The 12,772-nt window shown below is 36.8% G+C and overlaps 1 protein-coding gene across 2 annotated transcripts; it reads right to left on the reverse strand.

Annotated features, from left to right (window-relative positions):
- Positions 1 to 137: 137 nt before the first annotated feature.
- Positions 138 to 8,843, reverse strand: LOC131537764 (gastrula zinc finger protein XlCGF8.2DB-like). 2 transcript variants are annotated; one of them, XM_058771400.1, is made up of 3 exons: positions 8,743 to 8,843; positions 8,176 to 8,299; positions 138 to 1,151 (listed from the first exon to the last, which is right to left on the reverse strand). In XM_058771400.1, exons 2-3 carry the CDS (start codon positions 8,258 to 8,260, stop codon positions 283 to 285), a joined length of 954 nt encoding a protein of 317 aa, XP_058627383.1. In that variant the 5' UTR covers positions 8,261 to 8,299; positions 8,743 to 8,843; the 3' UTR covers positions 138 to 282. The 2 variants fall into 2 exon arrangements, with proteins under 2 accessions (XP_058627383.1, XP_058627382.1); XM_058771399.1 differs by lacking the exon at positions 8,743 to 8,843 and adding an exon at positions 8,594 to 8,736.
- Between the last annotated feature and the right edge of the window lie 3,929 nt (positions 8,844 to 12,772).

Genomic DNA, 12,772 nt, shown 5'->3' on the forward strand with positions numbered 1-12,772 from the left:
GCAAAAATCCAATATTGTGCATCCCTATGCACAACCATACAATTTTTGAAACTTGTTGAAATTTCATGGCATCACTAGTATTTTCTGGTCCAATTTAAAATTGCAGAGCCATTTAAAACTTTTCACACACATAAGAATAGGGTCTCATATCTGCATGATTTTCAGGTGTATCTGTATGATGATAAATTTTATTTCACAAGAAATTTGCCTTTCTCCAGACTGAATGTGCAGATGATTCTTGAAATTGCTCCATTTTTTAAACCAATTGCCACTGAGGAAACACTAGACTTCCTTTCCAGAGTGAGTTAGCAGATGACGTTTCAGGTCTCTCTGATATGTGAAACTCTCGTCACACTCAAGACACATGTAAGGTCTCTCTCCAGTGTGAACCCTCATGTGAGTCTGAAAGTTTCCTATAAACCTGAAGCTCTTTCCACACTCAGGGCAGGTGAAAGGCTTCTCTCCAGTGTGAATTCTCATGTGAACACCAAGGTTTGTATTGTTTGAGCAAGTCTTTCCACATTGAAGACACATGTATGGTTTCTCTCCAGTGTGAGTTATCACATGATTCGTAAGGTTTTGGCTGTCTGAGAAACTCATTCCACACTGATGACACATAAAACTGCTCTCTCTTAAGTGAACTTTCATGTGCTTTTTAAGGGTTATCTTATGTCGAAAGCTCCTTCCACACTGATCACATGTAAATGGCGTCTCACCGGTGTGACTGTTCATGTGATACTTAAGGTTTAGTTTTGTTGTAAAGCTTCTTTCACACAGTTTGCAGGTGTAAGGCTTCTCTCCAGTGTGAACTCTCATGTGCCTGTTAAAGCTTCCTTGCTGGGTGAAACAGTTTCCACACTGAGGGCACATGTAGGGCTTTTCTCTAGTATGAATGCTCATGTGGCCTTTAAGGGTTCCTTTTTTAGTGAAACACTTTCCACACTGCTGGCAGGTGTAAGGCTTCTCTCCAGTGTGAATGTCAATGTGGAGTTTCAGGTTTCCTTTTGTAGAGAAACACTTTTCGCACTGTTGGCAGGTGAAATTACTTTTTTGTGAGGATGTCGTTTCAGATTTTTCTTCAGTTACGATATCATGATCTTTTTCTTCCATTTCATCCAGTACTTCACTCTCCTCTTTCAGTGACATCAGTTCTAAGGTGTAAAAAACAAAAAAAACAAGGCAAATACAAATTAACCCGTTTAATGGGCACAAAGCAACATACATATAAAACATCAAAAACATGCATATATGCTGGATTCCATACCCACCAAGCTACTGAAAAAGTTGTAAACTGTAATTTGAGAACCTCTTGTCAATATTGTTATTGCTTTGCTTTCTTTAGGATGTACAGAAATGTTTCATGCTGGCAGTTATCAGAAAAAACAAACAAACACTCAAATCTTTCAACAACAGACTATAACATTCTCTTAGATAGCTTGTTTTGGCAGAGTTTAAGTCCCGTCTATCTGACTGCTACCACATAGCTTGTGTAAATGAAGAGACATCTCATCAAATACAAGTATGGAGTGCTGCAGGGCTCAGTATTAGGTCCTCTGCTTTTCTCCAGAAAAATTATTAGGTCAAAACTATGAATTAAAAGTGGGGTAAATTAACTTCAGAAAGATGGCAGCATCATTATTTTATTTTTACACAGAGATTGATAAATTTATTAGCAAAATTTTTGCCAATGGTAAAATTTGGGGGAAAAATTGCTCAAAGACGAATCCCCTTCGATTATGAACGCGGTTTAGCGTAGCTTGTCAGTGAACTACAGCTGTGTATTAACTGCCGCTCCATCTGAAAGCAGGTGATGGCGATTTACTGCTAATCACGAAACCGGCTTTACTGACGAGATGCGCATGATAATCGAATACGATTAATTGCACAGCCCTACTATGCAGTGAGTTTAATTATAAAGCCCTCAATTAAATGGAATCCACTATGGAGTTGATCTAATATGAGTAGGGCTGTGACAGTATGGGATTTTTTTTTCTTACCGTGGTGAAGAAGCAACAAATCCCGCGATTTGGTGGTTAATCACTTTGTTGTTTTTTTCGATGTCTTTTTTGGGGGTGTAACGATACACGTATCCATATTGAACGAGGCTTTCGGTTCGGTACGCATTACAAACCGAACGATTAGTTGGACTAATCCTATTACATTTTAGAAAATAAAAGAGATTAAATTTCTCAGTGCCACTGTGCTCAACAAGGTAGCTTAAATGCCGTAACAGGTTATGTCTGCCTGTCCCACCCCCAATGAAAAACACATTACTCCAGTAGGGTTGTGACAGTGAGGTAGTTCGTTAGGTTTCCTTCTTTTCCTCGCTTTTACATAGCTTGTAAATGCCTGTGCGCATTTTACATTCACTTTCAAATTAGCGTCAATTCGCCATCAATTAATTGAACTGACAACAAAACAGTATGACAAACTCACTTATATTGAACATTTATGTTTGTAACAGCAAATTATTAATATTATTTAACTATTAATTAGGCTACAATTATAATAACTAGTGGTTGACCGATATGGGTTTTTTGACAGCCAATGCCGATATCTTGGAAAGCAGGGTGGCCGATGGCCGATATAATTTTAATTCATATTTAAGAAATTTTAATCATTTGAAAATGGATTAAAAAATAAATGTGCAAAATAAACATTTATTTATTTGTGAAAAATACTTTATCATCTAAAGTATATGTAATAAAAATATAATTAAAAAGGAAGTAAACACTGTAACAGGGCACTCAGTTTGTGTGCATTGGGAATTTATATTGTTCAAATAAAGCCAAGGTAACAGTCATTTTACATACAGCACACAGTGAAAATGACATGAATATGACAGCGGGCAAATGCATAAAGCGCAACAGTTTGAAATCACAAGTTTAAAGTTTGTCGAGCGCGCGTTTCCTCCTGACCGACCGTCACGCAGACCACACGTGATCATGCAGGATACAAGTGCACACTTCACAAGATCTCACAACTGGATTCTACTAAGTTTGTAACATTTGTGAAATTAAATGTTCATTAGTCATTCAAAGATTTGTTTAAATGGTGAAATGCGTATTTGCTGATGCTGATGGCAAATGAGAAAGTATTATAATGTTTGCCTTTCTGTTACTAATAATATAAAAGCAATTGTTATAATATTTTTATATACATTTAATTCCTTTGTTTAACAGTTCTATCTGATTATTAGACAGACTTCTATCCGTATTAGAATGGTTAACAACGACAGCGAACTAGAAGGAGAGTGAGCTGTGTGCTCAGGCGCTGCCGTTCTCAGCGCCATCAAAATAAAAGTCCTGCTTCGAACGCATCGGCCGATGCCGATATTTGGAAAATGCCAAGGCTGATATATCGGTCGACCACTAATAATAACAAACTTTTTTAAAGTGCAACACAAAAGAGGCTTTTTTTCTGATTTGGGTTTTTCAAAGCACAACATAAAAAGGGAACATCAGACTAGCCTATAGACCTTCTTCATGGAATGCAAAATTACCCATTATGCTTTACACGTAGGGAGGATGCTCCGAACTTCCGGTTCACAGCTTTGATGCGTTTAGTTCGAAACGACGGTTGTAATCTGTTTTATTTTTTAATGTCCATAATGTCAACAAGCAATGGCAACAGTTTGTGGTGGCAGCAAGATCAAGACTATTTAACAAAGACCATAAACAATGTAACTTTGTCTGTTCCTCATCCTACGAAGTTGACCAGCGCCACCTCCTGGATTGATGATATGAAACAATGGCCAGCAGTCACACATGTTGACACATTCAATTATCTTGTTTTGTGTGAGGGGTATAGATGGTGAGGAGCTTAGAAATGATCAAAGCACGAATGCATTATCTACACAGTAATAAAATTGGAGAAATTCTTTGTCATAAACCTCAGCAGTTCACATTACTGAAAGCGGAGGTGGAGCCGAGTCAGGCTCCTGCGTAGCTGGCCCGGCAGGTCTTGTAGCCATGCTGCTGCTGTGTTGTGGAAGGTGGGTATTTATAAATAGAGCAACACTGCTAGTGTGACTAAACATATAGCAAATGCATTCAATTGTCTGCATGTTTCAATATAAAGACGTTATTTTTACAGCAATATTTAACCAATTATATATTTCAGTTATAACAAAATTGATTATTGGTTGATGTTGTTGTTGTGGATAGGGTCTTTAAAACAGCTCTATTCATTTATACTGTTATCACCACATGTTGAAGTAGATTCGTCTCTTGTCTCTGAGATAATATGCGCTGTTAATGCAGCGTTAGAAAACTCCGTCAGTTTTTTTAACTTTCACTTTCTGTATGACTGAAGTTAAGACGTTCACTGGCATAACTATTGCGCAAAGTTTGCACGTTGCTTGTGTGATATCCATTGGCTCACCTTCATGGTTTAAAACTACATGAATACATGAAAGAGGAATCAATTCGGTATGCCGCACTGTCTGAAACACGACGCCAGCGCGCTTGGTGTGTGCGAGTACAGCGCAGTAACGAATTGAGTTCTGTTTCGTTTCTTCTTGTGGTTTTAAATAGATTGAACGTGTAAATTGGCAAATTAATCTGCGAATCACATGCCGGACGGTGGGGTCTGGACCTGGTCCGTATATCACGGATCAACTGTGATGACAGATCAGAGCAATCTTTTATTTACTAATTTAACCATCGTCAAATTGCTACTCTATATCAATCGCATACAACGAAAATAAAGAGTAATTAGAAAAATCATTTACGCACAATAAATAACAGGCGTCATATCTATACACATTTTCCCCAGAACTTTCGCGACCGGTAGGAATTCTTCCACGGCCCGGTAGTGGGTCGCGGCCCGATGGTTGGGGACCTCTGCTCTAGCTGATGACAATTACTAAGCTGAAGTTCAAAGCATCCTACAGGAAGTCACTTGCCACTATGTTGCTCTCCATGAGAAGCGATGAAAAAGGTCTATAGTCTGTACAAGTGTTCAGCTGTTGTAAAGTTACTGGGCCGCTTAAGTGAATCGGCATGTCCTGCTGCTTTCTTTTTCAGTCTTCATTTTTCGTGCCAGGAAAACCAACATGTTCAATTTGTCTGGTTTCAGCAAGGATCTTAACGGAGTGACAATGTGGCCAACCGCATTGAATACACGCTCTGAGGGAGAGCTCGTAGCGCATATAGTCATATATTTTCCACCAGGTAAGCAGATCAGAGTGCAGATCGACGGCTTCCTCCTTGAAATAGCCTACCTTGCGACTTCAGTGTCTGCATGGATTCTTTTTGGATCTATGCACCTTATGTTAATTGCCTACTGGATTTTTGGACAAATGTTTGGCTGCACGATTAATCCCATGCGATTTTGAACCAGCTGGAGTTTATTAAACGTGCAGATTATGTATTATGTTAGATGTACAATATTCACAAATAACAAACAAAATGCATAAAGCTGGTTTATTTTGGTCTCTTAGTCAATTCTGAAACATTTTAACTTTTAAAACAACCTTAGGACCCTTTTTGCACCTTACCTATGTAAACATTAACAAAGAAGTATTGTGGCTGTATATACTGCTTGTAAATCCAATTCATGCATTTGGTATTTTGGTCTCTTAATAAATTCTGATATATTATATATATAAAATAAAATAATTAAACAACACTGCGTCGTTAGCGTTGGTATTGTATCAGACTTTACTGATCAGCTTGCACTTAACATTATATGAAATTCAAGTTCAAATGGAGTTAAAGTTTTTGACCAGCGAATGTCGGAGTGTCATTAGAACAGCTGTGACTGTTATCTGAGGCAGCAAGTGCATCGCAATATTTGCTTTCATCAACTTTTACAGGTTATATAACGTTTATTGTAGCTATATGGGCACTTAGTTTTTCTTGTTATTTAATAAACTTGGTCAAAATCTCAAATTAAGCACTTATGCACATGATATTTAAAACGTACAAAAGTAGGCTATATTGGCTAGACGGCAAATAACCTACTTCTCCGCTCTTCCAGCACACAAAAACATAGCCTTTACAGACGTAGTGTTTGAGTAAAGAAAACGCTGTACTATTCAAACATCAATTATTTATTTACCCTTTCATTGCGAAAAAGCAGAGATCTGTCTCCTCCAGGCTGTGCGCGGCACGTCCATCTGAATGGAGGCGGGTGAAGTTACGAGGTTTCGCTGAGAGATGCATTACGAAGTTTTACTGACAAGCTCTTTTTAATGCTTATCATTGGTTAAACATTTTTAAAACCCTCTGATTTAAAATAATAATAACGAATTATAATAGAGATATGAACTGGGCTAGGGTATGGCAACTGCATACTCTGCCATACGGAAACGCCGCCCTGCTCGTGCAGTATGTCGGGATATTGCTTAGCCCGGTCCTTGGCCCTGATGTGAGGCAGCAGGTGAGACAATTTTGCCGCCATTGTTTCTTGACTGACCGCTCACAACCACAGACTTCATCACGTGAACAACATCTGAATCCACGTAACCTAACTGAATTATTTTACATGATTATAATTTTGTGTTATGTTAGGTCTTTCATTTATTTTTTTGCGATTATTTTGCGGTTAAATGACGAATTATGCAGGATCACAAAAAAATGCGACATTTTGTTTATTTTGCATTGTATTCAGCGATCGCGGAATCGCGAAAAACTGGAGGGACTGATTTAGGTATGAAGACTATGAAATCTCACCAATTTATATTTGTTTCTCGCTTGTGCAAACCACATACATTTTTTCCTTGAAAAATACCGGTATATATTATAATTTTAAACGGTACGATACCATAATTTGGTCAATTCGGTATTTCATTACGCTGCTGTTGCAAAGTGCACCTGTAGGTGGCAGTGCTTGCCACAGGAGGCAACACATCAAACCTTTTTAAGCATTTGTCGCTTGCTCATCCTGATCTTTTCAGAGAATTTAGAGATCGACAGTTGAGTACGTCATAAATTCAGATTTAATTTGAACTTTTATTTACAACTGATCAACGCACATACAGAAGTGATACAGTAAGCTCAAACGTGCATGTGTGACACGCTAGTACCAGTGAAGTTTTGGTCACGTAATATATGCACGTGCATTTCATTCAATCGAATATTAATTGAATTTGAATCAAGCAAGGGTTTTGCTATATTAATTTTAGTATCAATAATATGAAGGGAATACTGCCGACCACTAATATGAAGCAGCTGAGAGAGCAAGAGATTTATAATGCTTTTTCTTTGGCTGAAAACAATCTGAGAGAGAAATAATAACGTGATTTTGAATATTACTTTGACTGTTAAAATATCACTTTACAATAAAGCAACATTTGTTGCATTAATTGCGTTACTTCAGTTGTATTTTTTTTTTCTCTTCAAACTCAGTCAAAATGTAACCCATGTTCCCGGCAGGTTTTTTGTTACATTGAGACATTTTGTTTGCACTGAAAAGATAAGAAGATTTGAATATATTTTCATTGTATTACTTCAGTTATATATATTTTTTTTTTTCTCTCCAACATCAAAATGTACTTTCTTTTGTTACAGATTAATATCTTAATACCTTTTGTATCAAACTGTTTTATTATTATTATTATTAAATACAATTATTTTCAATTCACTTATCTTTTGAGGCTGGTTATTTGTCACCTGTGGTATCAATCCCGAGGTATAACATTCTGGTATCGTACCGAAGCCAAAATTATAGTATCGAGTCAGCCCTACTTTTATGTACTTTTCAACAAAATAAGTCGATTTTTCCAGGTATTTCAAACCTTACATTTTCTGAAAAGCTAAATTCAAGCACTTTAAGGACTTTGTGTGTTCCATTTGTTTCTGAAATAATATTAAAACAGTGTCCTCTTAACTATGTTCAGTTTTGCAAAGAAACTGTATTTGTGTAATACCATTTAGAAATTAAGCCTCATGTTCAGAGAAAATGTGCTAAAACATATTTTGTATAGTGCTGTTACATACACCACAACATTATTTTGGATAGCTTGAAAAGTATGTTGGCATTTGTGGAGAAGCATCAGAGTTAGTATTCGTTTGGTCATGTGATCTCAACATATCGGTCCACATGTGGCTCCATGTCAAACAAAACCACTTTTTCATTAAAACCACTCATATGATAATCGACAACAATCATTCATTTCTGTAGAATGAAACATTTTAATAAGGACCAACTAAGAAACAAATGAAAACCAACCTGTTTGTTCCTCAGCATCTTCTTGTTTCACAGTGACTGCGTCTTCAATCTTAAGGTCTTCACTCTCCTCTTTAATAGACTCCATCTTTACATCACAGCTTTACTTTCTGTGTGTTTGGACACTCTGTCATGATTAAGACAATAATTAATAGAAATAAAATATAATTCCAAACTAAATCTCTGGTGCGTCTCAATCAGCTCCAGGTTCAATAGTCTGCACAGGTGTGGTTTACAGAAGACATTTATTCATTTGTAGAATAAAAACATCTGCAGCTGGTTTGTTAAAGTTGTCATTACATGTGTTTCGAGCAGCAGAGGTCGTCAGTGTGCGGTGAATGAAACACTGAATCATTTTGCGGTGCATTTGGTTCAATTCACTGGAAGTTTCCAAAAGCTCAGTTTCTCCATCTCTACTCACCAGAGACTCGACTCGTGTTTACTATCAACTCATTCACCAAATGAGACGCGTCTTCTCTGTAACTCGTCTGTGGATGCGCTTTTTCCTTCACATAATAGCCCGTACGGGTTGCATTGATTTAAACACTTTAAACGCTTAAAAGCACAAACCTGTCTTCAGCCGAATCACAACAGATGCAGCAGCCTTATGACGTCACAGCGACACACCAAAATAAAAGTCCCGCAGTGCATTGAAATGTTCATAGAATAAAATACATACAAATAATACATGAATTAAATTGAATGCATTAGTCAATATGCTGAAAGCACTAAAGAATGTAATGTTTGAATACAGAAACCACTTATACCAGATATAAATTAATCAAAACGTTAAAAGGAGTGTATGATAAAGCAGAGTTCATAATATCTTCAAATAATTATCGTCCAAGAACCAGTAGATTTCTCCATCAGCTTGAGTGTCTTCTGATGAAACCTCTCCTTAATTTGAGTGATCAGTGCACCTCTCTGTAAAAGTCCTGAGCTGCACCGAACCTGTGGACTGTGTTGGACGCTGCTTTACATACTGGTGTAACGGTGGGGCAGTCATGGCCTAATGGTTAGACAGTCGGACTTGTAACCCGAAGGTTGTGGGTTAGAGTCTCAGGTCCGGCAGGAATTGTAGGTGGCGGGAGTGAATGTCCAGCGCTCTCTTTCACTCTCAATACCACGACTGAGGAGAGACCCTTGAGCAAGAACCAAATCGAACTGCTACAGGTGTGTGCACTTGGGTGGGTTAAATGCAGAGCACAAATTCTGAGTATGGTCACCATACTTGGCCACACTTTCCTTTCCTACTGCATCTGTGTTCTCCGATGAGCAAATAGTCAGGGTATATTTCACCGTATTTGATGTCGTGCTTTAAAAGTGTTACAAACTCTTTTCAAATTATATTAATGCTATAGCTTATTGTGTCATGTTCATAAAAAAAAGTGAATTTACACACAAAAGATAGGCACATTGTTTTAATTTTGGCAGCATTTCTTTCATTATTCCTGGATGAGACTCCCTGCCAGGCTGAAATTTTGTCCCAGACAGGCATTAAATTAATATTTGTAAATATTTGTGGCTTGAAACAGCTGAAAAATTGAAAGTGTACTGCAGTTTTGCCATTTGGGAAGATAAAAACCATTAAAACATTTCTGTTATAAAGCTTAATTAAAATAACATGGCCCAGGCCTAAATATAAGCAATTATACGAACGGAGAAAAACGGAATAAAATAAATAAATAGTCCTATTCGCAAAATATATTTGACTTAAATAATTCACAGAAAACGAAAGAAAAACTGCGACAAGTTCTATATGCCGAGTTTCTGTCCATTTTTCTAATGCAACAAGTTCATGGAAAGACGAAGAGACGCTGTAGAAGGACAGAGTTCCTGCACTGTGATACACATACACTCCTATTCTACTGCTGATGGGCTTTACAGTGAAAAGAGTCACCATGTTATTGTGTCTGAATAAGTAACCGGAGCAAAAGCAGATCAAACTCCAGGACTGATCATTATGTCCAAACACCCACTCATTACCCCGTCCCTTCCTGCTGATGCTCGTATATGACACCGATATACACACATTACCATGTTTACCTCCACTCCACTCAATCTCCCAGTAACAGCGTCCACACACACTCGCTCTACACAACACCTGAAACACATCGGCTACGTTTACATGGACTGGAACATGAAAGGATTATTCTAAAAGCAACTCATGTAAATATTTATTTATTCTTATTCAGAATAAGGTAAATAATTTGATTACTGATGTCCATGTAAACGGTGCAGAGGTCAGAAGTTCAAACCGTATAACATGCATGTGTAGATCAACATGCAAGCGAATTGACAATCTGACCTGGCATGAGGTGCAATGCTGATCATTAGGGATGGGAAGATTCACCGATTCGATAGGTGCACTGGCAGAAAAAGTTAACAATGCGATGCATTGATTAAAAAGTGTACATGGGTACAAGTTGGCATTTGTATCGCGATGCATCGCTTCTAACATATTTTCATTGGTAAAAAACAATCTATTTATATATCATTTCTAATGGATGCACTTTATTAATGCATTGTTTTCCTCAGTGCATAACTGACATGTCACAGGTATATTTTTAATCTGTAAATGTTAGAAAGTCATGCAAACATATCCATTTTGCTGTCAGGAGTGGGCGATTAAACGCGCATATGCATTTTGCTAAATCATTTGTAGAATTTTAAACCTACATATTTTTATGATAGCAGTAACTGTAAAGGGAGTATTTTAATGGCTAAATAAAATGTAAGCTAATATAGTCCTAATTACTAAGCTCAAATGAGTTAATGTTTGTTTCTTATAGCAGTTAAAACTTAGTCTTTTACTTTATTATTTATTTTCATTTTTAATTGAGTGATTTTAATGCTTTAAAGAGCAATGTTAGATTGTTATATGCTAACTATAGACGGTTTCATCGCATGTTAAAGTTACCACACTATCAATACTGACCGCCAAAAATGGATTTTCCAAAAGGCTTTGACTTTAATAAACATGAGCAATGCACGTTTCAAAATCAAAACACGGCTCAAGTGTTTTTATATCACTGTATCTCTGAAGGAAACCGACTGTCTTCAGAAAAAAATAAAAAATAAATAATAATAAAAATAATAATAATAATATATATATATATGTCCTTTATTTTTCCAGGAAGGTCCCATTGAGATTAAAAGAAATCTCTTTTACAGGGAGTCCTGGCCAAGATGACTGTACAAAAAAAAAAAAAAAAGAACGTTCTAGGAAAAATGTGTGTACAGGTGCATCTCAATAAATTAGAATGTCGTGGAAAAGTTCATTTATTTCAGTAATTCAACTCAAATTGTGAAACTCATGTATTAAATAAATTCAATGCGCACCGACTGAAGTAGTTGAAGTCTTTGGTTCTTTAATTGTGATGATTTTGGATAATTTTTAACAAAAAAAAAAAAACCTTACGGACTGCAAGCTTTAATTTTATTCTTATTCTCCATTTTTAATTTGTGAATAGAAACAAAAATATGAATAAAGTCGTTATTTGTTTTTTCATTTTGGGTTTCTAAAGAAATAATTAAATTAGTTGCTTTTCTTTTTTCCGATTGTGGATTCTTAATTAAAAATGCATTGAACAAATGATAAATGGATTATGAAAGTCATTTATGTTTGTCTGTGTGTCTGCTCGCACACTTGACCTGTGCTAATAGAATTTGAATAGCTTAATTTGTGGAGCTATTTAGTAGGCCTATATGCGCATTTATGGTTTTACATGTTGGAACATTTATTAAATTACTGCAATTAGGTAATAGGTATCTGCCCACACTTTTAAAAATTGCCATGATCAAGAAGTGTTGAGAGGGTTGTAGCTCCTCTTGTGCTTTGCTCAGCTCACGTCTCCTCCACCAGTTGTGGGAAAAAGCAGTGTTGACTGCCCAGCAAACCTTGAATGCCTGATCATTGCTGGCCTGCTGCTGCTTAAGTGAGTTGTTTATGGCAGTGTTTAAAGGGCTCCTATTATGCTTTTTCACTTTTTGAATTTTAGTCAGTGTGTAGTGTGTATGTTTGGCATAAAACGATCTACAAAGTTACAAATCTCAAAGTCCACTCCAAAGGGAGATATTTCGTTTTTAAAAATCCTTTTCGAGAACTACAGCGAACGACTCGTTTGGACTACAAAGTTATTTTCCTGTATTTGTGACATCACAAATTGTAAATCCCGCCTACGGAAATTTGAATGGTCTGCACGTTTCAAAATCGAAACCCACTGCGGGTGTTTTATATCACTGTATTTCTGATGGAAACCGACTGTTTTCAGAAAATTTTGGATGTCATTTTCATTTCATCTTGCATGTAATGTCTGATAAAGCAACGTTTGTGAGCGGAGCTCTGCTTTGTGTACAGTGTTACCGGGGAAACCTCGATCTCTACCACTCCAACAGCGCCTCCCGCTGGCAGAGAATTAATCTGCGTACATATGCCGCCACAAATAGTGTGTCTGTGAGACTATGCTATGGTATAAATAAATTCAACTGTATAGCAGTTTCACTGCAATTCATGTTATAATGTTAGAATTAAAGAAATATCAACATAATACATATTACCTGTTGCACTTATCTGTACATAGTCAATGCAGTTATTTTT

Source organism: Onychostoma macrolepis, chromosome 03 (assembly GCF_012432095.1).
Source record: "Onychostoma macrolepis isolate SWU-2019 chromosome 03, ASM1243209v1, whole genome shotgun sequence".
NCBI classification, from domain to species: domain Eukaryota; kingdom Metazoa; phylum Chordata; class Actinopteri; order Cypriniformes; family Cyprinidae; genus Onychostoma; species Onychostoma macrolepis.

What these genes read in the sequence shown, in the direction of transcription:
- LOC131537764 (XM_058771400.1), bottom strand. Translation starts at nt 8,260, where the DNA reads ATGGAGTCTATTAAAGAGGAGAGTGAAGACCTTAAGATTGAAGACGCA. An exon ending in AGATGCTGAGGAACAAACAG is followed by an intron (nt 1,152 to 8,175) that starts GTTGGTTTTCAT and finishes TTTACACCTTAG; the next exon opens with AACTGATGTCACTGAAAGAG.